The sequence below is a fragment of the Lipophrys pholis genome (genome assembly GCF_963383615.2).
Source record: "Lipophrys pholis genome assembly, chromosome: 1".
In the NCBI taxonomy this organism is placed as follows: domain Eukaryota; kingdom Metazoa; phylum Chordata; class Actinopteri; order Blenniiformes; family Blenniidae; genus Lipophrys; species Lipophrys pholis.
In genome coordinates this window covers 2,473,163-2,500,500 of record NC_137635.1, presented here as the reverse complement: position 1 = coordinate 2,500,500, position 27,338 = coordinate 2,473,163, and the positions used below count along the sequence as shown (strand labels likewise).

The 27,338-nt window shown below is 40.6% G+C and overlaps 1 protein-coding gene across 2 annotated transcripts in view; it reads left to right on the top strand.

The window, feature by feature from the left end:
• The window catches only part of adamts14 (ADAM metallopeptidase with thrombospondin type 1 motif, 14), a 49,396-nt gene that overhangs the window by 15,782 nt on the left and 6,276 nt on the right, over window positions 1-27,338 (top strand). Inside the window, exons 5-17 of one of the 2 annotated variants that reach the window (XM_080469215.1) lie at window positions 5,662-5,745; window positions 10,283-10,430; window positions 12,750-12,855; window positions 16,941-17,084; window positions 17,233-17,365; window positions 18,596-18,709; window positions 18,890-19,038; window positions 22,188-22,360; window positions 22,892-23,025; window positions 23,805-23,928; window positions 24,109-24,189; window positions 26,191-26,354; window positions 26,438-26,603. In XM_080469215.1, coding sequence (XP_080325341.1) covers window positions 5,662-5,745; window positions 10,283-10,430; window positions 12,750-12,855; window positions 16,941-17,084; window positions 17,233-17,365; window positions 18,596-18,709; window positions 18,890-19,038; window positions 22,188-22,360; window positions 22,892-23,025; window positions 23,805-23,928; window positions 24,109-24,189; window positions 26,191-26,354; window positions 26,438-26,603 — 1,720 coding nt within the window. Of the gene's footprint in view, window positions 1-5,661; window positions 5,746-10,282; window positions 10,440-12,749; window positions 12,856-16,940; window positions 17,085-17,232; window positions 17,366-18,595; window positions 18,710-18,889; window positions 19,039-22,187; window positions 22,361-22,891; window positions 23,026-23,804; window positions 23,929-24,108; window positions 24,190-26,190; window positions 26,355-26,437; window positions 26,604-27,338 lie in introns of both variants that reach the window. The other variant, XM_080469214.1, reaches the window with a different exon arrangement.

Sequence of the window (27,338 nt, the reverse complement as noted above, 5' to 3'; positions counted from 1 at the left end):
TCCTACCACCATAATCTTCTTACTGGGCCCAAATCCCCCCAAGTCAGATTTTCACAGGGTGCTGGTTTCACTCTGTAACAGTTACCATTTGGACCATGCATGGTGGTCTGATTAGCTGCACTAGACCAATTAGAAAGTTGACTGGGAGCAGTGCAGAGCAATCATGGACACCAGAGCCAAAAGTCTGCTTGCACTGACAAACTCTGCGTACATGAAGTGATGTGTGTGTTTAATTAGAATACTATTTCCACATTTCATACCTAAATGTCTTACCAGAGAGGAATATCTGGCCTTTAGGCATCTTGATTGATTGGACAGTGGAGTGGATGTGACGGCACACCCTATAACTGTCAGTGGGTTTAGTGCTCGCTGATAACCTTTTGATAAAGAGAGCGAGGTAAATCCCACTGATCCACCTCAGTATCATTCATTCCGCTTCTTGCCGAGAAAATTGTGATGAAAGCAAGTTTGACAAAGAAAAGTGCAGTTTAAACAAACAAGGGTCAAAACTGTTTAGTTCCAACCGTAAGCCACAGGCTTGCTGTGTCTGAAAGTGCTCTGCCCACTCAAATCCCTCCGAATCCCTGCCCCGTAGCTGCAGAGTGTGTAGTACCACCTGGAGAAACTCCCCCTGAAGGATTGATTACTGAACATCCTGTCTGCGCAAAGCCAAGGTGACTGCCGAGGTGCCTGCAGCACAATGGCCGTGTTGTTTGACCACGGACCAGGTTTTGTCCATGTCAGTGTGATGCTGTACACAAGCCAGGGACACCTAGCGCCTAGAATCCACAGCTGTTACTCCCATTTTCATCCACAAGAGTCCCATTTTTTTGTCCTCGGTGTGCTCCTCCTGGCTTTGTAATTATCGGACTGAATGTGGACTTGGCACATCCCTGAACGAGACTTACTGGAAAGTTTTTGAAGATGCAAAAAAAAAAAAAAAAAAAAACTTTAAGAAGAAATTGTAACCTGAGTGTCAACAAATGTCATCATGGAACATTAATGTTACTATTTGTTGACGCTGCCCTCATTTTTCAACAGCTTCTGCATTTCGGTCCAATGTACACACATCTATATAGGTCAGCATAGACTAGTGGAGGAATTTGACTTTGTAACAAATCTGGGAGAATTTGGGGTCAGTCAAGGGTTCTTTGCTGCATTTATTGACCTGAATAGGCTTCTGTGAATGGAATATTTTTTTTTAAATGCCTTGGGTGTAACCCTGAGTAAAGTTGGCCTGGTGCCAAGATTTGCCTTATTTCTTGACAGAGCTTTTGTTCTGCACAGTCATAAGTTGTACACAGTGACTAACAGACTTTACAGCAGAAGTGTTTTTTTTACCCCCTTTTTTTTGTTTTTGCACTTTGAAAAATTACAACATTTACATGACTTATTCATATTACATAAGTTAACATTTTGAAATGGAATTTAGTTATTGGATCTTTGACTACATTAAATTTTTTACTTAAAATTCTTCTACTAAGGATTTGGAAAACTTTGTTTTTTATGTAACATGGTGAGAAATTGCAGGACTATGCTGTAGATTTCTGTCGCCATATATTCTTTTATACTGTTATGCTTGCATTCCACGGCCCCGGCGAGCTCAGTTGGTAGAGCATGAGACTCGCAATCTAGTGGATTCATGTCCCACGCCGGGCGCCACCTTCCCATGGGCTCACCACTCGCAGGAAAGGTTCTTAATTGGTGCGATGTGATCTGGATGACAGTGCTTAGATTGCGACCCGGAAACGGATAAGCAGGAGAAAATGGATGGATGCTTGCATTCCATTATTAACACTGATGGTCTGCTCCAACAATAATTAGAATACTCTCTCCTCAATGCTCCTGTAATGTTCAGAAACTTGACCTTTGGTAGCTGATACATGGTACATTATTAAGCGACACTGAGCAGTAGAGACAAACTTAGCTGCGACACCCACACAACCACAGTTTTCACCAGCATTGTCAAGTAAATTGCTGATATGTTATGAGTTTGTAATGTAATGAAAGTTAATTTCCACACATTCTCCCTGAAAATACTTTATAAATATGGAGAACTTTGTAATATTGTTGATACAAGGCCGTTGCTTCATCAAGATAAGATCCTGTCCAGATTGTATCCTGTATGCGACAGACATTTGCTGTTTTGAGGCACCAACTTCATTTAGATTCTTCAACAAATACATGACTGTGGGTTTAAAAAGCTGACTATCCCCTGAGGCAAAGTCCAACTGTGAGGCTGCTGGATTAAGGCAGATTGGGAGATGAAAACATGAAAAGATGTGGGTGAGGGGTCTGGCTGCATCAATAGGAAGAGATCGATGTGGACCATACAGCGATGTTTACTGAGGTTAAGAGAAAATGGAGATGTCAAGATGTTGACAATAACACCAAATCAATATGAAGCATCTTTAAAAGGCAAGGGCTCCTGTGATTGTAGGAAAAGGACAGACTCCCCCCGAGACCGATGCACATCGAGGCAAAGGAACATAGGCAGGTTGGCATTCACTTCTCTGATGATTCCGCTTATCTTACAGTGATGAACATTTTTGCAAAAGACTGAACTGGATTTTGTAAACCCAGTCTCCATTAAAAACATCAATACCATTATGACGTCTATAACTTTGCTGGTGTTAAAAGAACCCACATTTCAGAAGTCCACAATGATTCCTTTTTAATGTCTCAGGGAAAAATGCATTAACATGCTTTCCTGCGTAGATCTCACCACTGTTTGCTTTTGATATCATCTAAAAAGAATGGAGAGGAATGTGTTTCTCACCCCTAACAGCCTGAACCAAGGTAACTTAATGAAAATGGTCACGAATAACATGTGCTAAGTGCAACAAAAGTGGGAAAAGTACTTGCCGATCATAAAGACTTGCTTGTGTTCCAGGGTTGCCGTGGTGATTTTTGCTGAGTGAGTTTGCTTGACATCAGCTCCAACAGCATGTTTTTCAAAACTCTTTGCATCTTATATGTAGTCCGTGGTATTTAGATGGTGTTTGGGTTAATGGTTGCACTTCTTTTGTCCGTGCAGAAAAGGAAAAATGCTATAAAAAAAAAATACGTGCATGCAGGGAACGGTGTGATTCAATGAAGAAGCATACAGGCACCATGGCAGACTGAGATCTCAGTAAATGAATCCTGGCAGGGAGCCAAAGCGGAGAGCAGGTGTAGTGACACAGGGAAGGTGGTGTAGCAGAAAGCATTGTTGGCTCACGATATTAGCAGAAATACATGAGGCATTAGTAAAACAGTTTTGGGGGTGACAGCAGTTTGGCCACTGGTCAAGTCAAGCAATTATCCTTTGTCTAACTGTTCTAATGCTTTATTATTAATTGAACTTGGTTGCTATTGATTGGTACTGTCTCATGAAATATATTAACCAAATCTGAATTTAAGGATGAAAATAAAGATCCAAAAAGCAACCTTGGAAAGAATTAAAATTGATAATTCAAAAGTTTATTTTTTTTGCACTTTTCTTTTTTTTTCTCAGACCCTGAGAGTGTCATTTACACTCAGGATAATGAAAATGACAGTGGATTGAAAACTTCTTAAAGAGTTTGAAAGTGAGAAAGTTGAGGCGGGAGTCCGACCAATAGATAAGACTTAAAGTTAAATCATTCATTGAAAATGTGGGTTTGTTCCTTTTAATCTCTTTAACAAAGTACTTTCAAATCCTGTCACAGGGTCTTGATAAACTGGATGAATTTACAAAGCAGCTTCATTAAATTTCAGTAAAATGTCAAATGCATCACGAGGAGTCAGCAGCTCAATGATCCGACTGTTCCACAAAAGAAAGAAATCTAAAATATCTGTTGTGATAAGGTTAATTCATTCAGCATAGCAACAAAGAGTTCTGTTACCTTTGATATCCGTCCATCCACCTTCCACCATGTAGTCCACATGGGGTCACAGTGGCAGGATGGAGAGCAGAAAAGAGACGTCCTCCACCTCTTCTGGGACAGGCCGTCTTAATCACATTCCCAAATGGCCTCAACTGGTTCCTCTTCATGTGGAGCAGTAGAGGCTCACCTGAGTGGGTAGGTGAGAGTGAGAATGTACAGACCGAACGGCAAACAAGAGACCTTCACGTGACAGTTCAGCTCAATAGTCACTTCACTAACAGATCAGTTCCGTGACTGCAGCCTCCTGCCGGAATCTGCTTCTAATTTGACGATCCTTCCTCCCATCAGTAGTTGTCAAGAGAAAACCAACAACAAAATCTGCTAAACAGATATGGACTAGATTGTCCAACTCCCAGTGAAAGGGTGAAAAAGATGCTTCCATGCTCATTGACGAATTCAGCACTGCAGCTCCTCACAATAATAAAGGTTAATGCTGGATTACAGTTAAATGAGTAGTTCCGCTGGCATCATAAGAACCAGATATTTTGTTGACAAATTAATAAATATCATTAATTATGCAGAATGAACAGGCTGTGGCCTTCCTGCATTATGTTCATAAAATGAATTGATGTACAGGTTATATCAATTTTGGCATCGGTTGTCTCGAATAATCAGTTGTAAACCAACACCAACTCCAGTATTTTGCATTGGGAAACGATGTATATATCTTTATATAAGTACAGGTACAAACTAAGCGACCGCTATAGGAAAAAAGACAACGCCAATTCTCCCCTGAATGTCATCACCTGCACAGTGGAGCAGTTGATTGACTACTTTGAGCCCTGAATGAGTGTCGACATGCGGTGACCGTTTGATGAAAATATTACACACTCCAGAGGAAATTGGTCGTGGGATTTGAAGGAGATTGCAGCTTGGCCCAGGGTTATGCATCTACATACCACAGCATTCTTATGAAGCCAAATAGCAGCCGACACATTTATAGGTCAGGCTTTTACGCCATTGCATAACGCTGATTTCATTGGACGGTTGCCTGCGTCTTAACAGCATTTTTCATCATAATTCCAACTCCCCTGTGGTTCGAGGGCTTCCTGCTGGGCTGCTGCACACGAGAAATAAAGTGTGCTGAGGCAATATTACTTTAATGAGATCGTGTTTCTGTGCTGATTTCTATCGGGCTCTTCTCCAACAAATGTTTTTTTGTGGTTTCTGGAGCTTTAGCAGATTTGCGATAAAACAGACCGACCTGATATTGAGTAACTGATAATGCATGATGCCCCCTTGTAGCCCGAAACTCAACAGACATGATTTATTGTGTTTTGAAACCTTGAAAGATGAAAAAAAAAAAAAAAAACTAAACTTAAAAACTATTCCTCAGTGGAATGGAAATCAGCTACGGCCTGACTTGCATTGGATAACAAGCAATATCATTTTGTTTATTCACATTCTTTTTTCTTTTCTTGTAAGTTGACACTCAATATATATATATATATCTATGAATGACTTACTTAATGCCTTTGAAATGCCCGAGTTTGGGTTAAAACCCCAGGAGCCTATACTTACTGGTAATGTTTAATTCAAAGCTCTTTATTTTGGCTGACTTCACTGAAAAAGTGTGCTTTCTTCACATACACTGCAATATGCTTTATATTAACATTTCATCTAAAAGGCCGTCTTGATTGTGCCGCCAGCCTGTGGGTGTTTGGTTCACTATAACGTATCGTGGGAGTCCCATTCATAAAACGTAAACCTTTCTCTTCCAGATCAGTAATGGATGCTTTTCATTTCCTTTCAGGTGGATGAAATATATCACGACGAATCTCTGGGGACCAACATCAACATTGTGTTAGTGCGGATGATTATGGTCGGATATCGGCAGGTGAGCAATATTTATTATTTTCTTTAAAACAGCTTTTAAGCCAAAGATGACACTGCGGTTTGAAAGCAGACCTTTGTTTGCCGTGTGAATGTAGAAAGCAAAACACTGTTATTACATTTTCTTTTTCTTTTTTTTTTTAACTGGAGTCAATTTTGTTTAGGATAAAACCCAAAGCTGAAAAGAAAAGTGGGACTGGATATCATATAATCACTGTCCGAGGAAAAACATGTCTGTCTACTTAATGTGTCAAAGGCCTCAGTCATTGTCAATTTTCACAAAATCTACCTAATATCGTTATTGAGCTGAAGACGAATCTGAGATCATGTTCAGTGCCAGGATTCACAGTAAACCCAGTAAAGCACTTCGAGGTATTTCATGCAACTATAGTCTGCACTTGTAAATGGTTTGTCTTAACATCAAAGCCTTTGACAGACACAAGTCTTTAGACCTGCTTTATCTTATACAAATATATAACTTGGCAAAGACGTGATTAAAATGTCCAAAAACTTTATATTAGTCAAGTTTCACTTTGTAAAGTTACAGAATACAGAATACAGAATCCCATCACAATAACATCCATCCATTTGATGTACCTAATTTGTCCAGGGTACAACTAAAGTGTGTCCAAGCCATCACTTAGTTAAAGGCAAGGTGCACTCTGGACAGGCTGCAAGCCCATTTCAGGACTAACCCCACACCGACACAGGCAGAGATAAAGGAAATGGAATTATGGCGGGTCCCCCGGCTAGCTCAGTTGGTAGAGCATGAGACTCACAATCTCAGGGGTAGTGGGTTCGTGTCCCACGCCGGGCGTCACTTTCCCATGGGCTCACCACCTGCAGGAAGGTTCTTAATCGGTGCATTGTGACTTGGGTGGCTGTTCTCAGACTGTCACCCCCGCGACCCGGAAACGGATAAGCGGAAGAAAATGAATGAATGAATTATGGCGGTGGAATCTTAAAAAGTGTTCACATCTTCAGTGCTTTCAGTGATCTCTTGGGGAGGTAGTGGCCATTAGCAGAATATGATTACGTCTCAGTCTCAGTGCTTCAGTCACAAAGCCTCATTTCAAAGCTCTGACCACACCTTCCACAGCGCTACCAATGTGCTTATCAGTAGCATGGTTCTGCTCAAGTTCCTCTTTTCTGTTTGAACCGTGGATCAAACGGGCTTGTGTGCAGCTCCTGATTATTAGCACTAATTGCATGCATGAAAGTGGCAACTCCAATTTTCTTTGAAAGACTTGGGTATTTTGCCAATATAGCATGCCTTTGTCATCGGCGTACATTTGCCTGGAAGCAGTCTTTGAGGAAGAGGAATTAGACTCTACTTGTGCACAGAGTAAAAGTGACAACTGTGATAGAGCTCAGTGTTTAGGACAGAATAGACACGACTCCACAGGCACTGTGATTGGGTCACAGTTGTGCTACATGCGTTAAGGCAGAGAACTGTTCTAGATTTGCTTCTAGATCCTTCTGTCGTATGAGGCTGCAGCTGTATAAGCTGTAAGTCGGAATGAAGACCACGACAAAACACCCAAAAGCCATGAATTAAAATGAAGCTTATGATGTTATAGGAAACCTGAGGGTCTGCTAAAGGTGTAATAACAGGTGCAAACATGATATTTTTGTGCAAACACTTGTGGAAGTTGATCTATAACGGGGTACATTGAGGATTGACAGACGCGCACAATAACATACAACATTGATTTAGTGTGTTTGAATTCAGGAATATGTAATATTGATGGCTTGTGTTGAAGATTGTGTAAACAAATGGGAGGAGTTAATACTGACAGATGAATGCACAACGATGTCTATGATTTGTGCGTTTGAAAAAATTTGCCTTGTTAGTGATTGCATTTTTTTATTTTTTATTTGAACCTGTGGTGCAAATCCACTCAGCCTTTCAGCAGACGTGCTGCTGGTATTGTAGGGTGAGACATTTCCGCACCAGGTTCACTTTAATGTGTGCTTATGTGGGCTCAGCAGTCTCGCGTTAACAGTGATAATGAACATAAAAGCTTAATTTGAATTCTCCTGTTTGTGCACAAATGTCCCTCTCGGTATTATTGCTGGTTGAGCAGCCACAGAGCACATTCTAGTCGGGTACAGTCGAGCACGCATTATACTGGAGCTTAGTACAACAGGCAATAAATGCTTAGAGCAACCTGTCTCGGTAGATACATGAAACTGTTCACGCTGTGGGTCTAAATTCTTTCTCCATTCAGATGATATTGCAGCATGAGTTTTTTACCACCAACACACCGATGGGCATACAGAGGTTGATGAGTGCTTCTGTTGTCTCAACAGCTGGTTGACTGAATTGAACAATCACAAATGTGTTGGTCTGATATCAACAAAAGCCTTTTCTACTGTGGTGATTAACCAGAGCATGCAGTGACAGACGCATTATCTAGCTTTCTTTTTCATAATTAAAGATTCGGAACTATATGGTGCTTGTTATAATAAGCGTGCCAACATAAGTACCATAAGCAGAGATTCTCTTCAGGCTTAATTTGGATGGCAGTTCTCCAACAGAGAACAAAGGAAAGCTGGGGGACGGAGGTCGAAGCCTGGGCCAAACACCAGTTTCAGAATTCATTTCAAACAGGAAAGAAATATTTATTAATAACGGATGAGAGCTCTTCAGTTCTTCAGACTGCGGTTAACAAACGCAGGACAAACTACGCAGTCTTTAGGAGACTCACCTTTCATAAAAGCTTCACTGTGATAAACAAAGTCACTTGGTAGCGTGCTCTCAGGATGTCTTCATCTGACTCATCACTTTTCCTAATCGAAGCAACAGTTGTATGACAAGTCAGGCACAGCTTGGCATACAAATGGTCGGCACAGAACATTTGCATGTTGGATTTGTTAATTTTATTTGTGCAACGTGGCAAGATCTGTGACAGTGTAGGACTGACGTGACCATGTGAAATCTGTCGTTGTTGACTGATTTTTAGAGACGTGGGACCGAATTTGGACGTGCCAGATCCACGATGTCTGAAACTTCACAGGACGAATATCATTACTTTTTCTCTGTTTGATATGCTGTTTACACAACACCAGTTAGATGAGCTCCGACATGCCGAATGTGTCACTGGCCCCTGCCTGCAGCTTACACACTAAAAGACGAGCTTTTGCCAGCTCCACTTGGCGGCCTTCGTCGCTCCTCACCTGATAAGCTTGATGTATTTCATTTATTTGTTCATTTGGACGGAACAGTGCATATTATTGAACAAGCCATCTCTTCATGAGGTTACTGTAAATGTGTCGGATTTAGCACAAGGCTAATTCCCATCTGTTGTCCCACATAAATGTAGGATGCTCTTCATTGTCAAATTGGATGTACCATATTTCTAAAGACATTTGTTTGGTGCTCTTCTTCCACGTCACTTTGAACTGGGACGCTACTGCCCTGCAGCCACTGCCTCATGAGGTGTACAAGGAAAAGTCTGCCGCTGATAGTTTTTGCTTGGAGATGTTTTTTTGATTTCACTTTCACCACTTCTTTTAGTTTAACGATAAAGTGACATTTAAGAGTGACATTCAATTTTACATTTATTAATTCCATCACCACTTATCCCAAGATAAATGCCAACGTCTATGGTGCATAAAGATGAGGATGCCCATGTGCATTTATTGGTACATTTCATTTCATATAGAGTTTGCAGATTTCCTCTGGGTACTCACATTCTTAAAAAAAACGAGTGTGTGTGATTGTCTTTCTGACCGTGTTTGTCTTGGGATGTACTGGTGTATATCCAGGGTTGTACTCTAATAAAGTCGAATCAAAAAGGAATGGATGGAACATGTTTCCGACTTGTGAACTCATTATTCTCCCTTTATCTGGCTATTTTAATCTATTTGCACGAAATGATTTGTCCCGTTTTGTTCACATCCATCTGCACTTCTGCTGCGTTTCGCTTCCCCTGTCTCCGAGATAGAATACACCCGAGATATGCGTTTCAGTTTTTTTCAGTAATTGAAATAGTTCATTCGGGAAAGTTTGATAAGCATCTCAATCGTCACAGTGCAGCTTTTGTGGAGAACATGTTTCAAAATTGAAGGCACCTTTAAAAATGGAAAACAAAAACCGATAAGTATCATATGATTTTAAAAAATTTCATTTTTTCAGATGGGTAAATCCAATTTTTGGATAACGAGGACACTCCCTCTGCAGCAGGTTTAATTTCATCAGATCTTCAGTCACACTCCTGAATGGCTAAAAATGTCTTCATGATTTTAATGATTTTTATATATGGATCTCAGTTTGAATGTTCACACACGTCAGACAGGCTTATCGCGCTCCTCTGACATTCTCTCTCAGTTTTATCAGGGAAAGCAATCTAAAAGTTATCGCCATTTATGATTCACGAGGCGAGGGTTCACGCAGAGCTGATGGTGTATTGATATAGTTTCCTATTCTTTCACTTGAAAAAGCGCGATGTCCTTTCGCGGGGAGCCGGTAAGGTTTGTAATTATGTCTCTATTCACAGTTTAATGACACATTTTTCTTGGTGCTTGTCATTCCACAGTCCATAAGCCTGATTGAACGTGGTAACCCATCTCGCAGCCTGGAGCAGGTCTGCCGATGGGCCAACACGCAGCAGCGCCGCGACCCCGACCACGCCGAGTACCACGACCATGCCATCTTCCTCACAAGGCAAGATTTTGGTCCTGCAGGTATGCAAGGTACTGTATTTTTCTCGATCGAGGACTGTGCAGACTGAGTGCTGATATCTGCTTCCATTCACAAAAGGGGTTGGCTTCAAGTCTTGCCCAGGTAAGGTCAGTGGAAACCCAAAAAAAAAAAAGAAAAGTTGGGTCTACAACGGAGTTCACCAACGCAATTCTGCCTACGGAGACCTGACAGAAAATTAATTACTGAGGATCTCACCAGAACCTTGCTGACTCGACATTGATGCCACCCTGTAAAATTAAAACATTTTGATTATTGATGTTGAAGAATGTTTTTGGCATGTAGAGAAAAAACAGAAGTGTTATGTATCCAAACTAATTGTTTTTTTTTTATTATTATTATTATTTTCTTTGGAATGTTTGGTTTAAAGTTTCTCATAATCAAATTAATACCGTCCATGTATGCAGTCATTAGGTGTTTTCTGCTATACATGCCATCAGTGTTTCACCTTGTATTTCTTCTTTTCAGCCCTTCAAAACAAAATTTGAAGTGAGCAGCCAAACCTGCAGTGAAACTGGGCCCAGAATGAACAAACATCCTCTGTGCTCGAGCTCAGTATCTTGCACTGACCTGTGTATATTTTTAACTTTTAAAGCACATGTGTCATGTTTAGAGGACAGCGCGAGGCTACCTGGTTTGCTTGTCACACCTCCGGATGTTGCCATAGCTCCAGTTGTGTTTGTGTTCATAACAAGCCCAGTTTCTATGGCACCTTGCACCGTGTTGGGCCGGACCCTGCTTTGTGTCCCAGGGTCACGAGCAGACCTCACACTTTGTTGTCAGAGTTTAGCTGTGAGACGGCAGATTCTATATCCAAATACAGATGGATTGAACTTGTTGGGTAAATACAGTACAAATGGGCCAAATGAAGACGCTGTCCATGTGATATATTATCAAGTGATGTCATAAACACATCTGTGAAACCTGTGATTGATTTAAGATGTTTGTTTTTTTTGATCCACTCTTCTCGCCATTGAATGGTCTCCCAATGCAGGATGTTCAATGTTTGAGTTTATCAACCACATGACAGAGACCACATCTCTCCACACTGTTGAGATTACTCATAAAGAAACCCTTTTTTTTTATTTTTTTACTGTAGCTGCTGCTGCACCTTTTCGCTTCAATGTGCAAAGCTCCATATGGCCTCTTCATGGGAATGTAATCTGCATTCTCCTGGAATCCCTTTATCTGCCTTTCGGATAAAGGGTCACGCTCCACAGCTGCTTTCATGTTTCGCTACTTCGTTTGCAGCGTTGCTGTGTACGTTTTGTCATTCATGAACCATCAGTAAAAAAAAAGACGCATCATATCATCAAAACCCAATCCTGCTATCACTGAAATAACTTGCTGCAGATATCCCTTTTTTTTTTTTTTTTTTATAGCACCACCAAAATAACCTGACACATATACCTTTTCAAGAGTCTTTTATCACCAGCTGTCTGCCTGCTGCATTCTCTGCTTTTTACCTGCATGCCAAAAAAAAAAAAAAAAAAAAAAAAATGTTATTCTCACGGTCAGAAAGCATGAAATTTGACTGAAAGCCGCCTGCAGAAGGCTGCAGTGAGCGTGCTTCTGAACCAAACCAAACGCGCTAAGCTGAATCGCTGCACACCTCTTGATCGAGTCATGTTTGATGTCTGTGCTTTGCTTAAAAGTTTGTCCTGATGTGTTGTGATGCCAGGTGGGTGTTTCGCTGGGTATCAGTGATGACAAGCTGCTGAACCTGCTTAGCAAATTTCTCTGGGGATAGTGGGGGAAACACACACGGACAGTTATAGTTAATTTGCACCCAAAGAGTTTTGGTATTTCCCATTTTGCATGCCAGTGATTAGCAATAGATGTACCGCCTCAGTGATCACTTGCTGCTGTTTCTGAAAGCAGAACATCAGTGACACCTTTTGCACCTTACAGATCATTATGCGCAGTTATTTCCATATTTTAGTGAGTCAGAAGCATTTTTCCTGATTTAAATTCATCTTGACTGGTTAGGAGTGCTGTTGCTTTAACGCAACAACCTACTGTATCACAGCCAAAAGTAAATATATTCATGAATAGGTTTATTTTTCAGTGAAAGACATTTTCTTGGTCAGTGCATGCAATATCTGCAGAACAAACCTGAAAGTTGAGCAACGACAATTACCACATATAGAGCCGTTTCCCAGAAATTCGATCATATTCCACGTAGAGATAATTTCCCACCCTATTGCACTGCATGAGTATATGTCCACTTTCATTCTGGTGCCTGATTATTAGGACTGTGTGGTCTTTTTTTTTTTTTTTTTTTTTCTCCCCCCCATGTCCAGGTTATGCTCCAGTGACAGGGATGTGCCACCCACTGAGGAGCTGCACTCTGAACCATGAGGACGGTTTCTCCTCTGCCTTTGTGGTCGCCCATGAAACCGGCCATGTGTGAGTAAATGGCGTCATGACGTTGAAAGGCCTCGCAGAGTCTCCACGGGATCTTAAGTCGTCCAATTAAGCCAGTCGTCTTTTCACGGTGCTATATGACTGTGATCAAACTTTCAGAGAACTCAAGTGAAATGTGGCATTTGGTCTGATGGCACCGACAGGATGAGGAATATTTCAGTTACTAAGCTGTTGGGAGAGGACAGTGTAGATGCATAAAGGGGATACAAATATAGGCAACACAGTTTTTTTTTAAAGATTCATTTGTTGTGTTTTTAAGATTCCTGTAGACTGGATTTTATAAACTTGGATTCTACTGTTATAAATCTGTCGCTTTCCACTGAAGTGGAGTTGAGAACCACAGTGACATAAGGAAGAATAATAGCATGAGGCTGTAAGTCATGCACGAACGCTATCAGTATTTTTTAAGATATAAATACATGGAGGTATTGTTGTAGTAGCATCTCTGTGTAAGGATAAAGAATGGAAAAAATACAGAAAACGTGCATGTGGTCCAGGGCTTTATGTATTTGGGAATCTCCAAACAATTTTTTAAAATTTTTGCAGGAATGGTAATCATAATATAATTTTCCGCTGATCAGAGCAACTTGATAAAATTAAAGGGATACGATAAACTCAACAGAGGCATTTATTCACTTGGTGTTACTGATTGCAAATTGTTTTTTTTATTGAACTATTTATGCCTCCCTTCCTGCAGGGAGTGTTGACTTTATTGATAAATATTTCTAGCGCACTGACTAAAACGTCCCAACAGAATGATTTAATTAAGAAGAAAAATCTAAGCTTAAAGGTGCATTATAATTTAATACTGAACAATCGAGATATGAAATTGGAACCTTTTGTTTTGAGGAGTGAGAAAAAGCACCCAGATGCTTAAATCTTTTAGTTAAACTGAGGTGAAGAGTGCATTTGCAAAAAGGAATTAGAAAACATTGCAGGTGAATGCAACACAAGTCAGCGATGTACTGCGTGTATGTGACACGTTTCCTTTTGCAAAGCAAATAAAAGCCATTTATTAAAGGCTGATGTGTCATTCTGACTCACGATAATCACTCTGACACCATGCTTACTGCTGTTCCTCATAATTCAAGTTTAATTTATGGTAATGATAGAATTTATCATTTATGGAGCACAAAAGACTCAATAACCCTGATTAAATAATAAACTATAATTCCTTTGTCAAGCATACCTACAGACAATATCTAGTCGTTCTGATAATGAGGTTGCATATTGCGTAATAAAATATAATTCTTCAGTGAGGGTATCATGTACATTCTGTACTTCAGTATATCTCGCTGCTCTTTTTTAATAGTGTTTGACAGTCAAATCCATTATATCCCCTCCTCTGTTCATCTTGACAGTTTGATCTGTGCAATGACCCGGGAACGGGAGGCTGTGTTGGAAAGAAAAAAGATGATGCTTTCCTTCAAGTAAATGAGCATCTGTTGACAGTTTTTCCCTCCATAACCCGAGTGGAAGTTGTCAGGCCTGAGGCCAGGTGTCAATTTACATGCAGCCGTGTTGCCTTTATTTGCACCTACCAGCAGCAGTAAAACAAACTGCCTGTGAAATCTAAAGCTCTTTAGACTTGATTGGGTGCAGCAGCAGCCTCATACGAGCAGATGTTTGTGCGAATTGTCCAATCCAGTCATTCCATATGTCTTCTTTATATGAGAGACCCGACTTTCCACCTTGTATATCAGTTCATCAATCAGACCTTGAATCCCTTTTCCAGGACAAGTTTTTTTTTTTCAGCTTTTCATAACTAGAAAATTGCACATGAACTTCTGTATTAAAGTATATTGCTTTGATTTGGGGATTCATAACATTTTTATATGGGGTTTCTGCATGTTCTCCCTGTGCAGGCAAGGGTTTTGTTTGGGTGAGATGGACAGGGTGTATCCGGGTGAGACCCAAGCTCACCTTTTCCATGGCATAAAGTTGTTCTAGAAGATGAAGATTAAAAGCAGTCACCTTGGATTAAAACCAGACATACCGCCTTTATCATTGGGATTCCATGGAAATTCTTCAGTGTCCTCAAATAAAATGTGTACATATTGAAAAAAAGAATTATCAGAATTTTCTAGCTGGTGTGACTGTGCTCTAAGGTTTTTACCATCGGCTTGAAAAGCCTTATCAGTCCACACAGGGATTAGCCTCATATTTTAACAATGAACTGAAGTTGGATAAATTATTAATTATTTAAGGATACATCCATCAATAACAAAAGGCTTTTAGCACTCTTGGAAAGTCCAACAAACCTTAATGGCCTGCAGTGACAGAAATGTGCAAGTCCTCTGTGAAACATTCGATAATTGTAGAATTAATGCAGCAATCATCAGCATTCTATTTATACACAGTGTGTATAAGGCTGGCTGCCAACCGTGTGGTTTTAACACTGTTAGAAGTTCACAGCTGACTACGCTGTACAACATGAATCTAATAACTTCACGACGGGAAGTTTGCTGTGTGTTGACTGCACAATGAAAACTGAATTCACGCTCATTCGCAGCCTACGATGTACGTGAGTTGATGTGAAAGTGCAAGATTACCGTAATTTCTGGATTATAAACCAGACACGCTTTGAACTAAATTTCTGTATTTTTGCGGTTGACAAGCTTCATGGCCACCAAAACAGGAGTGATGCGTTCAGGCGCATTATGTAACTCCGAGGTTTCTTTTTTTTTCTTTTCAAATTTGGTGTTTTAGAGAGAAATTTTCTGCTTCTGTCTTCTTTGTTTACATCCCACATTTCATTTAATTTCATTTCATTTATTCATTTATTTGAATGAGACCGTGGCATATTGATGAACAGACACACAGTGCTGTAAATACACCAGATTTAGCTCAGAGCGAATTTCCATCTGCAGTCCAACGAGGTAAAAACATACCACCAAATACAAACATACATAGTTACTATAATACACGTATAAACATACAACACACTAAAGAATATACCACATTAAAATACATATATGACATTATGCATGAGGAAACATACCACATTACCAAACAGACAGTACAGCGTTTAAAAAACATTACTACATCTATCCCTGAAGTGCTAAAGTTAGCTGCCTTATCACATATTCCAATAGCAGCCATACACCCCTCCCTCCCCCTCATAATCATTCACACTGACCTACTCATGATAAAAAAGATGAAAATAGAAAGCTACATGTCCCTGTATATTAAAACACCTCCTAGTGGTCACATCAAACTTTTTTGGTGACATTTTGTCATTCGAGCCACAAAGCATCTATTTTAGTGTAGCTCCGGTGTCAAGTTGTTCATTACAGTCATTTCATACTGCATCTCTGTTAGTTAGTTAGACGATCACCCTAAATGCCATAGCTTCATTGCAGGTTGTCTCACAATTGTTATCTTTCATCTGGGATGGCAGAAAACCGAGCAGTGTAGCGGCCTTAATGCAGCTGGCCGTATGGACAGGAAAGTTGTTTCAATATTAAAACCACAGAAAACATGAGCGTGTTGCCATCCTCTTGCTTGTTTCCTGGTTTTGCCCCCCGCTGCTTGTTTTGCTTCCTTGTGGTTATTCGGGGTGTTATTTCCACCTGCAGGAGGGAACAGTTTATGGAGACAATCTGTCCAACTGCAGAAAAACCAAAGCTGCCAATATATAAAACATAATAAGCCCCAGTGTATTTAAAAACACCCAGAAAAACCTCAGTTTAGGAAGGATTTAATGTTTTAAGTGGTCTGCATAATTAGAAGTAATGACAAGATATGTGAATATGGTCTGTTTTTTGCAATTAGTGAGTTTTTTTGGTTTGTCTTTTTTATATTTGCTGCTTCAGGCTCCCACTTGCTTAGCAATACGTTGTTAATCGTGCACAGTGCTTCGTTCCTTTGAATATTGTGTTAACACAAATGTTGATTGATAAAAATGAACCCAAAGGCTTTCGCTGCCATTTGGGGAAACAAAGCAACATTTATCACAACCGTTTTGTCACAGAGAAGAAAAAACAAGTCAATCTCAGTGGATTTTGATGCTCACCAGTGTCACGCTGTCTGAGCCACATGTTTCATTTGGTCTTTCTGCTCGTCAGGTTGGGCATGGAGCACGACGGCCAGGGGAACCGCTGTGCAGACGAGACCAGCATGGGCAGCATCATGGCGCCACTCGTCCAAGCAGCTTTCCACCGCTACCACTGGTCACGTTGCAGCAAGCAGGAGCTGAACCGATACATCCAGTGAGCTCCGCTTCTCCAAGGCCACTCGCCGTTTCTCATTTCTAATTGTCGAATGAGGGTTGATTGCTGCACAGCTATTAAGTGAAGCAATTTGTTATTGATGCTTCCGTCTGTGATGCGCTCATGTCGTTCTCGTCTATTTCTGCAGCTCTTACGACTGTCTGCTGGATGATCCTTTCGAACATAAGTGGCCCAAGCTTCCCGAACTCCCTGGGATAAATTATTCGATGGATGAGCAGTGCCGCTTTGACTTTGGCGTCGGTTATAAAATGTGCACAGCCGTAAGTACTTCACAGGCCTATTTAAGGTTTGTCCAACTCAAATCTTGTCAAGCGTGTTTAACAAATAACATTTAACTAAAAGAAAAAGTCAAATAGATTAAATGCTGAATATAAACACAAAATACTGCATAAAAGACTACCAAGGGAGGTTAGAGAAAATACTAAACATACTCTGAAACGAATAATCTTATCATTAGAATTGCCAAATTTGCAATCTTCTGTTCAAACAGCAAGTCTAGTATGAATTGAGGCAACTGGAGCTGAGCCTCACTTCAGATGGAGCAATCTCATACAAATAGGGTAGAGTTTATAGATTAATCTTATGTTTTGCATTTTCACTGTTGTCTATGCATATTCTCATTTATTCCAGGTAGGAAGCATCTCAATGCAAACTGAATCGAGTCAACAATTTCCTGTTTGATTCAGTTTGTATTGAGAATCTTTTTCACTGTTATCGCCAATGTAGTTGTTGTTGTTGTGTTGTAATGTCTCTAGACACGTTTATTGTAGCCCTCACTTTCCTTAGAGAAAGTAATGTATGTTCATTAAATATCTATACTTGCTGATCTGACATAAAACTGCATGGAAAAGAGGTGTGAGACAATAAGTGCTGATATTTCACAGTAGGGGGCAGTGCTGAGCTCACAGGTACGCTTGTCGCAAGCTGGTAACTGAAAGGCAAACTCAAACGTGTTATCAGGTTGATATATTTGTAAATCTGACTTTAAAAGAGTCTGTGCCTGAAACGGATCTCACTGCACGATGCTGACCGGGTCATGAGTCTGGTCAGCAGTGTGTTTCCAGTGGGGATTGTGTAAATCTCAGCATATGCTTAATTTTTTCTTTTTCTTTAGTCTTGAAAACAGGGAAATATGGGCAACTGGGATCATTGTAAATTCCAGAACGTGCAAAAAGGGTCACTTTGTGGTCACTCAATTATTCCATGGGGCTCCATCCATCCTCCATCTTCTTTACCAATTAATCCCGTGCAGGGTCACAGGGCGTTGGAGCCAATCCCAGTTTACTAGGGGTGACATCACAGGGCACGCACACAGAGACAGACAGACTACACACCCTCACGCTCACACGGAGCGGCAATTAACCTCAAATGCATGTTTTTGGGAGGAAACCCACGCACACACGTGGAGGGAGAATCTGAATGAATATGTGTGCTTACTTTGTTTTACATATCTGAAAGGAATAACTGGATTTCACTGTTCCCTCCTTTAGTTTCGGACCTACGACCCTTGCAAGCAGCTGTGGTGCAGCCACCCTGATAACCAGTATTTCTGTAAGACTAAGAAAGGTCCTCCAGTAGACGGTACGGAGTGTGCACCAGGAAAGGTGAGAAATACCTCAGACTCAACTCAATGGATTTTCTTTAAGTGTAGTTATAAAAAAAAAAAAAAAGATTATCTGAAGTCAAGAAATCAAAAATCAATTTTGTGGCAAAGAATTGACCCTCATCGATGTGGACTTTGACCCGCCGCTGTCTTCCTTTTCATTTCTTTGTCATGCTGTCAGTGGTGCTTCAAAGGCCACTGCATCTGGAGATCCAGCCAGGAGCCACAAGGCCACGATGGGAGTTGGGGTTCCTGGTCAAAGTTTGGTTCTTGCTCCAGAACGTGTGGAGGTGGAGTTCGATCCCGCAACAGACAGTGCAACAACCCCCCGTGAGTCCTGTGAAAACTGTCCCGGTCTGGGAGATGATAAAATAAGAAAAAATAGACTGTTGAATTCTTATAAACTATAGTTAAATGTGTTTATCAGGCAGTTTTATAAAATACTTGATGACATATTCAGGAAATTCTTGTCACAATGTGACAAGAAGTTTAACTTTGTTAAATTTATATTTGTGATCAGTTTAGTTCAGGCCGCCTGGTGGTGTAGTGGTATGCATGGTATGCATGGTATAGAAGATGGATTAATGGATGATTGTTTAGTATTTGGAGAAGCATTTGAGGTTAATTAGAAACCCTAACATTTCTCATAGGAGTGGATGTGCGTGTGTGGTCTGGATGAAATTAGATTAATTCGATTAATGATTGGAAATATGACATCAGGCATGTGTTACTGCAGCCCCAAAGTTCATTTTGTCTTTGAGCTTGAACAGAGTTTCCTCTCAACGGCGTGAACGTCATCGATTAGCCAGTAAAGATACTTACGCAGACTAAGATCAGTAACTTTCCAAGTCAGTCATGATCGGCCTTGTCAGACATGTGACCTTTAAGATCTTTACAGACTCTGCGAGAACTCAGCCATTCATACACTGTCAGGGCTGTGAGAAATATATTATATTGTTGCTTTTTTACCATTTCTGTTCTCGAGATATGATCTGGGCAGAAGGTTTGTTTTTGTCATTGTGTTTGACAATTATCCTGTGTTTTTCCCAAATATGAAGTGCGTGTGATTTCAATGGAAACGCTCACTACGGTGTGAGTTATCTTCTCCAGCACTAAAAAAAGAACACCTTTCTTTGTTCCTGTGCAGTATTTCCAAGAGAAAATACCAATTTTGCAGTGCGACATCGTCCTCTTATTTTCTTGCATAATGTAATCTTGCTCCTAAAACATAAACATGTTATGAACACAGATTGCATTGTGCAGTGATCCCCTCGTAAAATTAGCTCCATGTGTGTTTTCATCTAATTGAATCGGCGGAGTATATTACATTGATTGCCCCATTTAAAAACATTTGTTGACTCCATCCCTGCAACATCAGCATCTCTGACCTGTGGCAATTAAATCTTTCATAACAGAAACTAATTTCTCCAAATCCCTTTGGTGATATTCTCTGTTCAGTCTTTGCATACAAATGTTATATAGCTAGGGCAGCAATGTCAGGGTGTTGATGAAAGTCAAGATATCTGATCAGTCAAATGCTGAAGTAAAGCTTCTTTTATGGAGCACAGTCCATTGGCCATAATACCATATCCATATTACAGAGTGCTTTATCCACATAAGAATCAGTGATGACATGAACAACTAAATATGCTTCTATATATTTACCGGCAATCATTGAAAAAAGAAAAAAAAAAAGTCTCCACATTTCCACAAGCTTTAGATTTATTGTGAGAGGTGATTGAAAGAACTCTTCTTTTAGATCTGAATGATCTTGCAGTATGTACTGAGGCGCAAGCCTTTTTATAAACAAGAACCGCCTTACTGGAGAGCCGTCAATAGCAGGTATAAATATGTCCCAACTTCCTCATTATCCTGCGCCTCTGCATTTTCATTGGGTTGTCGCCTCTTGCAGAGTTTATTTTGAGAGGTCAAAGCAAAGACCATCACAGTCCTTTATTGAAAATGTTTTAACCGACTGCTCTTGACAAAGGTTGTTATTCTGAACGTGTACTTGACTTTCTAGAGAAGCTATTGAGAGTGCTGATATTTCGGACTGCTCACCGGTGTAATAGTTGGTACTAATAGCTCGAGGGTCCCTGGTTTGGCTCTGGATTGAGCTTTGGGATATTTTTGTGTGGAATTCACATTTTCTGTGAGTGTGTGTGTGTGTGTGATTGCCCTGTGATGGACTGGTGACCCTTTCAGAGTGTATCCTGCCTTGGCCCAGACTCACAGCACAAGCTATGGATGGATGCTGACATTTGAATTCCTGTTAGTAATTTCACATTTCTGGCTTTAGTCCTGCTCCACAGAGACGGGTAACGTAGAGGAGACGTTAAGTAAAATTCTGTGTCTCGTGGTTCTACTCTTTGTGAGATTAAAAACAAAGTCATTCGTAAATGTTTGGAGACTTTTTTTCTTTCGCCTCAAAGCTGTATTAAAATTATTGAGGGAGAGAACAAATTGTGGAACTCAGGCTAAAGAGAAAGATGTCTGAGTCAAGATAAAGATACGACTGTCCCAAGAGAGTTACTTAGAAAGAGCTGAAAAGATACAAGCCAGTGCTTTGCAAACAATCCTCACACCAAGTCTGACTGGAAATTCTCGAATTAACGCTCGGAAGTCTCCGAGCAGTGCCTGAGAGCTGTGATGTTGATATAGATTAATAGATTAATGTGGTCCCGAGATATTTGATGCAATTATGCTTAATATCTTTTTTTTTTTTTTTTTTTTGCTTGCAAAGATAATTGCAAAACATTCCATCATCGTCTGGAATATCATCTGTGTGCAAAAACTGATAGTTCTTCTCATTGCCTCCTGTATTTAGTTGTATTCCCTGAAGGTTTCATGTCATTCTCTAAACATTTACACACATTTCAAAATCATTTGTATTTTTATATTTTTTTTATATTTTTCATCACATATTAATAAAACAAATGAACAATTTCAAGCTTTTTCCCCTTTTAGCCTGTTTGTCCACCCAGTAAACCCGATGTGGCTGTGAAAGAACCATAATCCCCATTTTGTTTTGAGCCGTGCAAATGTGGTATAAATCTACCCTGGAGTGTGATTTTCATTTTACAATCATCTTCGATGTAAATACATTACCTGCACTGCACTGGCGTGTAATTCTGCTCAGAGCCATGCAAGCTTTTATAGAATCAAGAGTTATTTTCATGCATTTGCTCAGAGGCAGAACACAAATGATTTACCTCCGTTAATCTCTTATACAGTGTGATACAGTTTTTTTTTTTTTGCCTTGAACAAACCAAGCCATCGATCTTGATCAACGTATGAATGCACAGCATATATTGAATATTATGATGAGAAGAGCCTAAAGCAAACTGTGTTGCGTGTCTGTGTGTGTGTGTGTGTGTGTGTGTGTGTGTGTGTGTGTGTGTGTGTGTGTGTGTGTGTGTGTGTGTGTGTGTGTGTGTGTGTGTGTGTGTGTGTGTGTGTGTGTGTGTCGTTTTCATCAGGCCTGCCTATGGTGGTCGAGATTGTCCCGGCACTGCGTTCGACTACCAGATGTGCAATACAGAGGAGTGTGCTGGCCCTTACGAGGACTTCCGTGCTCAACAGTGCATCAAGAGAAGCAACAAATACCACAAAAACGTCAAGCACACCTGGCTACCGTACGAGCATCCCGACGGTACGTCTGAGCAGAGTGAAGTAAAGCACAGCGAGTGGGCTAGAAAGTTCCATCGAAAGCGGCAAGACGACAGATGACATTTGCAGGAATAACTATTTACATGTCTAATATGGAGGAGGTCTTATCAGCCTTCTGGGAGCTGCAGATTTTTTTTTACCAGCTTCTCAAGACATTTGAATCGAGGTGTGTGAGTGCAGTGCTGCACAATATTGGAACATTTTTCCTTTTGCTGTATGTATATTGTGATAAGAATAAATGCCAGAAGCCTTCCGCAAAAGTGAAAAATCTGAAAAGCCCTCAACAATGCTTGTGATCACCATCCAACTCCAACAATCCCTCAATCTTAATAATCTGTATCTGACTCATTTTCCGATTAGTAAGGAAAAAAAAAAAAAAAAGCCAGTTTTCCTTCTCTGTAAAAAGCTTTAGAGTGATGTTCTCTGGTTCAGTCACCTTGCTTGTCTTGAGCCAATAATAGGAGTACTGCTGTGCTGTGGAGTCCTGTCTGAGTGTGTGCTGTTGTGTTTTCAGAGGGCCGTAAGTGTGAGCTCAGCTGTAAGTCAAAGGAAACGGGGGAGGTGGTGTTCATGAACCAGGTGATGCATGATGGGACACGATGCAGCTACTCGGATCCCTTCAGCATATGTGCTCGAGGAGAGTGTCTGGTAAGTCTGAACGTTATACTCTCAAACTGCAGCTTGTTTGACACTTTCTAACTTAGAGTAATGTTAGCGGAAGCATTTTCACCATGAACGGTTTTTCCGTGGCTGTGAATCCATATTTTACCAGTTGAGCTGTATTATGTCTTTTTAAAATACGAAGGTCAAACATTCATGTAAAGCATGGATCATCTCAGAGAATGATGAGTTGTTATGAAAAGCCAGGCAAGGTCAAATATTCACCAGAAGGAAATTCAATCTCTGAAAATCTACAAGCATCAAGTTGAAATGAAGATGATGCATGTCCGTACCAGTTTTATTGCAGAAAGCAGCAATTTTTTTTATCCGATATAAAAAAGGACACTAGATACTACTTGAACAAGCTTGTCAAAGCTTCCCACTGCTGCTTTGCCTTTAAGCTGAAACCATTGTGATGAGAGCAAAGCCCATAAAAAAACAACAAACAAACTGTGAGTGTCTAATACAAACAAGCATTGAATGCAACCCTGGCTCTGTCTGCACTTTCCTCTTAGTTAAATACTGTTTAACATTTGGCCTCAGCATTCCCCTTGGACAGTGAAAGTTCATTGTTGCAGGAGAAGCTTTCTGTGTTTTGGCTACAATCCTATTATGTCTGAGTGTGTTTCCAATATGCACCATCCCTTAACCCCGATGTGCGCTGTGGTCTCCCACCGCACCGTTTTCCCACCAGAGCAATCTCAGCTCGGTACGAACGTCAGAGCTTCTCGCCTGATTGACTGTCTCTGCTCTCTGTTTCATCTCAGCATGTGGGCTGCGACAAGGAAGTCGGTTCCTACAAGCAAGAGGACAAATGTGGCGTCTGTGAGGGGGACAACTCCCACTGCCGCACCGTAAAGCTGACGCTCACCAAGAGCCCCAAAAAGAACGGTAATTACAAGCAACGCGGCCCAACTGGAGCTTCTGTGTTTGACCGCAGCCTGTGCGCCACACTTCATCATCAAACACACGGCCAGACTTTCTGTCTCAATTTAATTCTTTTTTGATTTGGGGATAATTGGCTGCCTCAGACCCCCGACCGTACCATGCTTTCTCTCTTTGTCTTGTTAGGAATGCTGAAGATGTTCGACATCCCAATTGGAGCCCGCCACATAGTTATCGAAGAGAACGAGACCTCCCCTCATATAATTGGTGAGTCTGTCTCACACACCCCCCCCCCCTTTTTTTTTTTCATCTGTGAAAACACATCCAAGGTTGAGTCTTCTGAAATGAAAATTGTAGATCTCAGTTGATCAAAATCAGAGTTATTGGTTTGCATGTTTTTTTTTTTCAAAATGACTCATTGAGGGCACCAGAAAAAAATGCACAGTCATCAGGATTGTAGATTTTAAAGGATAGTTTTGAGCAAAACTTACTGAGAAAAATACAGTTTTTGCATCTATTTCAAAGATACTGGATATCTGTGTGGTCTTTGGCAATATTCCTGACAACTGGGAGATATCTGTCTCAGAAATTGTGGAGTTTCATAACGTCTGCTTATGGAAGGTTTTTTTCACGATCACTCAGATCTGAATAGAAAAATGCTTCCTGACGAATACAGGATGTGAGAAAGCTGTGTCTCAACTCATCTTTCAAAGATCACACCTATGTCAGTCCTTGGAGGACTGGTCCTGTGAAGGCTAAAGCCAAAGGAGAAGGTCTTTGGGGAATTTCCGGATTCACAGTAATCCTGTGACGTGGAATACCGCCTGCCTAGTCCTGTAACGTTAGATAAAGTCTAAGATGATTAGAGAACCTGTTGGTCAAATTGAGCTTTAAAATGAGGAAAATACATCACATAGGTGAGGTATTTTGATTTTGAATGCTTGGTTTGTTGTTTTTAGTGGAACATTCACACACAACCATCTTGAGGTTTTCTCCTGGGAATGGCCTTGTCACAATGACAGAGACCAGGGAGGGACGGCGAGGCTAATTTGTTAAAAAAAGAAGAAAAGGCCACAGTAACCACTGGCTACACGCAGAAGATCATTTGTGATTGCAGAGCCTGTGAACTTTGAAGCAGATGAGCCACTGTGGCAGAGGACAACAGAGTAATCTACCCCATTCAAGTGAGAACAAGAAGCAACGGCCGTGTTCTGCTCAGGCTCATCAAAATCAATACATAAACTTGAAAGATTGTTTACACGGGGTCAGAATTCATGTAATCAACATGAAAAGCATGGAACCATCCATCCATAGAAAAAGTCATGCTGATGCTCACTACTGACAGGGCATTGTTAGATCAAGGACAGGCAATACAGTTTAACAAAGGGTTTACTTTGTTTCACACTGTGTGATAGAAAAGTATGTTACATGGTGTTCACAAGATGATTCTGTGTGTGACCCATGAATAAAAGCTGTTTGTTCTCTGAGAATTAACCACATCTTGTTCCAGACTTTGTATTCTGCATCAAACGTTGTCTTTCCTGTATGTGTCTCGTATTGTTTGCGGGTTATTGATTATGAGTTCTGCCAGGTCACAATGAAGAGAATAAACACCTTATAATACATATGAACACCTTTGTTTGCTTGGTGTTCAAGCTTCACGAGTTGAAAAAAAAACAACAAAGTACTCTACAGAGTCAAACAAAATCCGTTTTTCACATCACGTTTCCCTTTTTCTGCTTTGAAAAGAACAATTATTTTTGTGTTTGCTTCACCACAGCACTTATAACCTTTTGTTGGAGATTAATTGAGGTAACTCGGTGAATCTCAGTGTGTTTGGTTTAATTTACCATTCATAGGAAAAGCATTAAACCCGGAGCTGGGAGCTCTCCTCTTGCATGACAAGCAGTGACAGACTTGTATCTGTAAGCTCACAGTGGCTCTTTGTGCCACTGAGTTGGGATCAGATCAACCTTTTCCTCCTCCTCTCTTCTCCACTCGGCTTCTCTCTGGCTTTTATTAACTCGGGGGGGAATGAGAGATGGCACACAACTTGGAGGAATTAGTGTTGGCGAACCACAATGGTCGACATCTCTAAATTCATACTGACATACTCTCTACTTCAAGGAAAGTCTTATTTGGAAAAGAAGGGTTAGGTTCATTTTTCTTTTCTTATATTTTTTTTTACATATTTCAATGAAAACACTGTGTATGCATGGATTTTCTTGCCACATTTGCATAAAATATTCCTCTTCTCATCATCGACAGCTGTGAAGAACCAAGTGACTGGAAACTTCATCCTGAACGCAAAAAGCGAAGACGCGGAATCGAAGACTTTCATCGAGAATGGCTTGCAGTGGGAGTACGCCATTGATGGGGAGAAGGAGACGTTGAAAACCAGTGGCCCGCTGCATGAAGGAATCGTAGTTCTGGTGGGTGGAGTCAGACGAGTTCTCTGAGCTTTGCAAATCATCCGTTCCGGTTTTGCTAACGTACTTTGTTCACGTCGCTGCAGGTCATTCCGCAAGAAGATGATGCAAAGATCAGCCTGACATATAAGTATATCATACACGAGGACCTGCTGCCGCTCATTACAAATAACAACGTACTCCTGGCTGAACTTGACACCTATGAGTGGGCACTGAAAAGCTGGTCTCAGTGCTCCAAACCTTGTGGGGGAGGTATGTAAGACAATGTATGTGTGACCACCCAAAAAAAAAAAAAAAAAGAAATTTGCATAGAAAAGATGTTTTCACATTTCTCATGATTTCATTATATACAGTTCAATATAGACACCACTTTTATTTCTTTATTTTTTTTACTTAAGTCTGTCGTTGTTCCTCAAATATTACATCCTGTGTGCTAAAGTGAGAAAACAGGCTGACAGCCCAGACCTCTTTATCTGGAAACCTGAGGAGTTTATAACTTTCTTCCATCCACCTTTTATTCAGACTAAGTTCAAGGTGACGTGTGACACCCTGGACGCCCTATCAGAGCTAACGCTCACATCTACAGCCAGCTTGACGTCACCACTTTACCTCACAAACGTGCCGTTGAATAGTGAGAGGGGAAAGAAAGAGAGAGTACATATAAAATACACATAAAATACACAGAGAAACTCCAGCAAACCGATGAAACGTTACCACTGTCTTTCCAGCCTGCCGTAAACTGACATATCTGGGAATTGTCTTTTAAAGAAGTGTTGTTGAAGAAGAAATTTAAAGAGGAAGTTACTTATCATAAAATAAACTGTGGGAAATCTGACGTATTTCACCATTCTCACTAAAAGTGTGAGATTGGAATTCTGAATCATTTCTAATGCACTTTTAAGTTGTAAGATCCTACAATATAATGACATTGAAAATACACATACTCTCATATTGCATACAGCACATTTAAATGTGGTTTCGTATTTC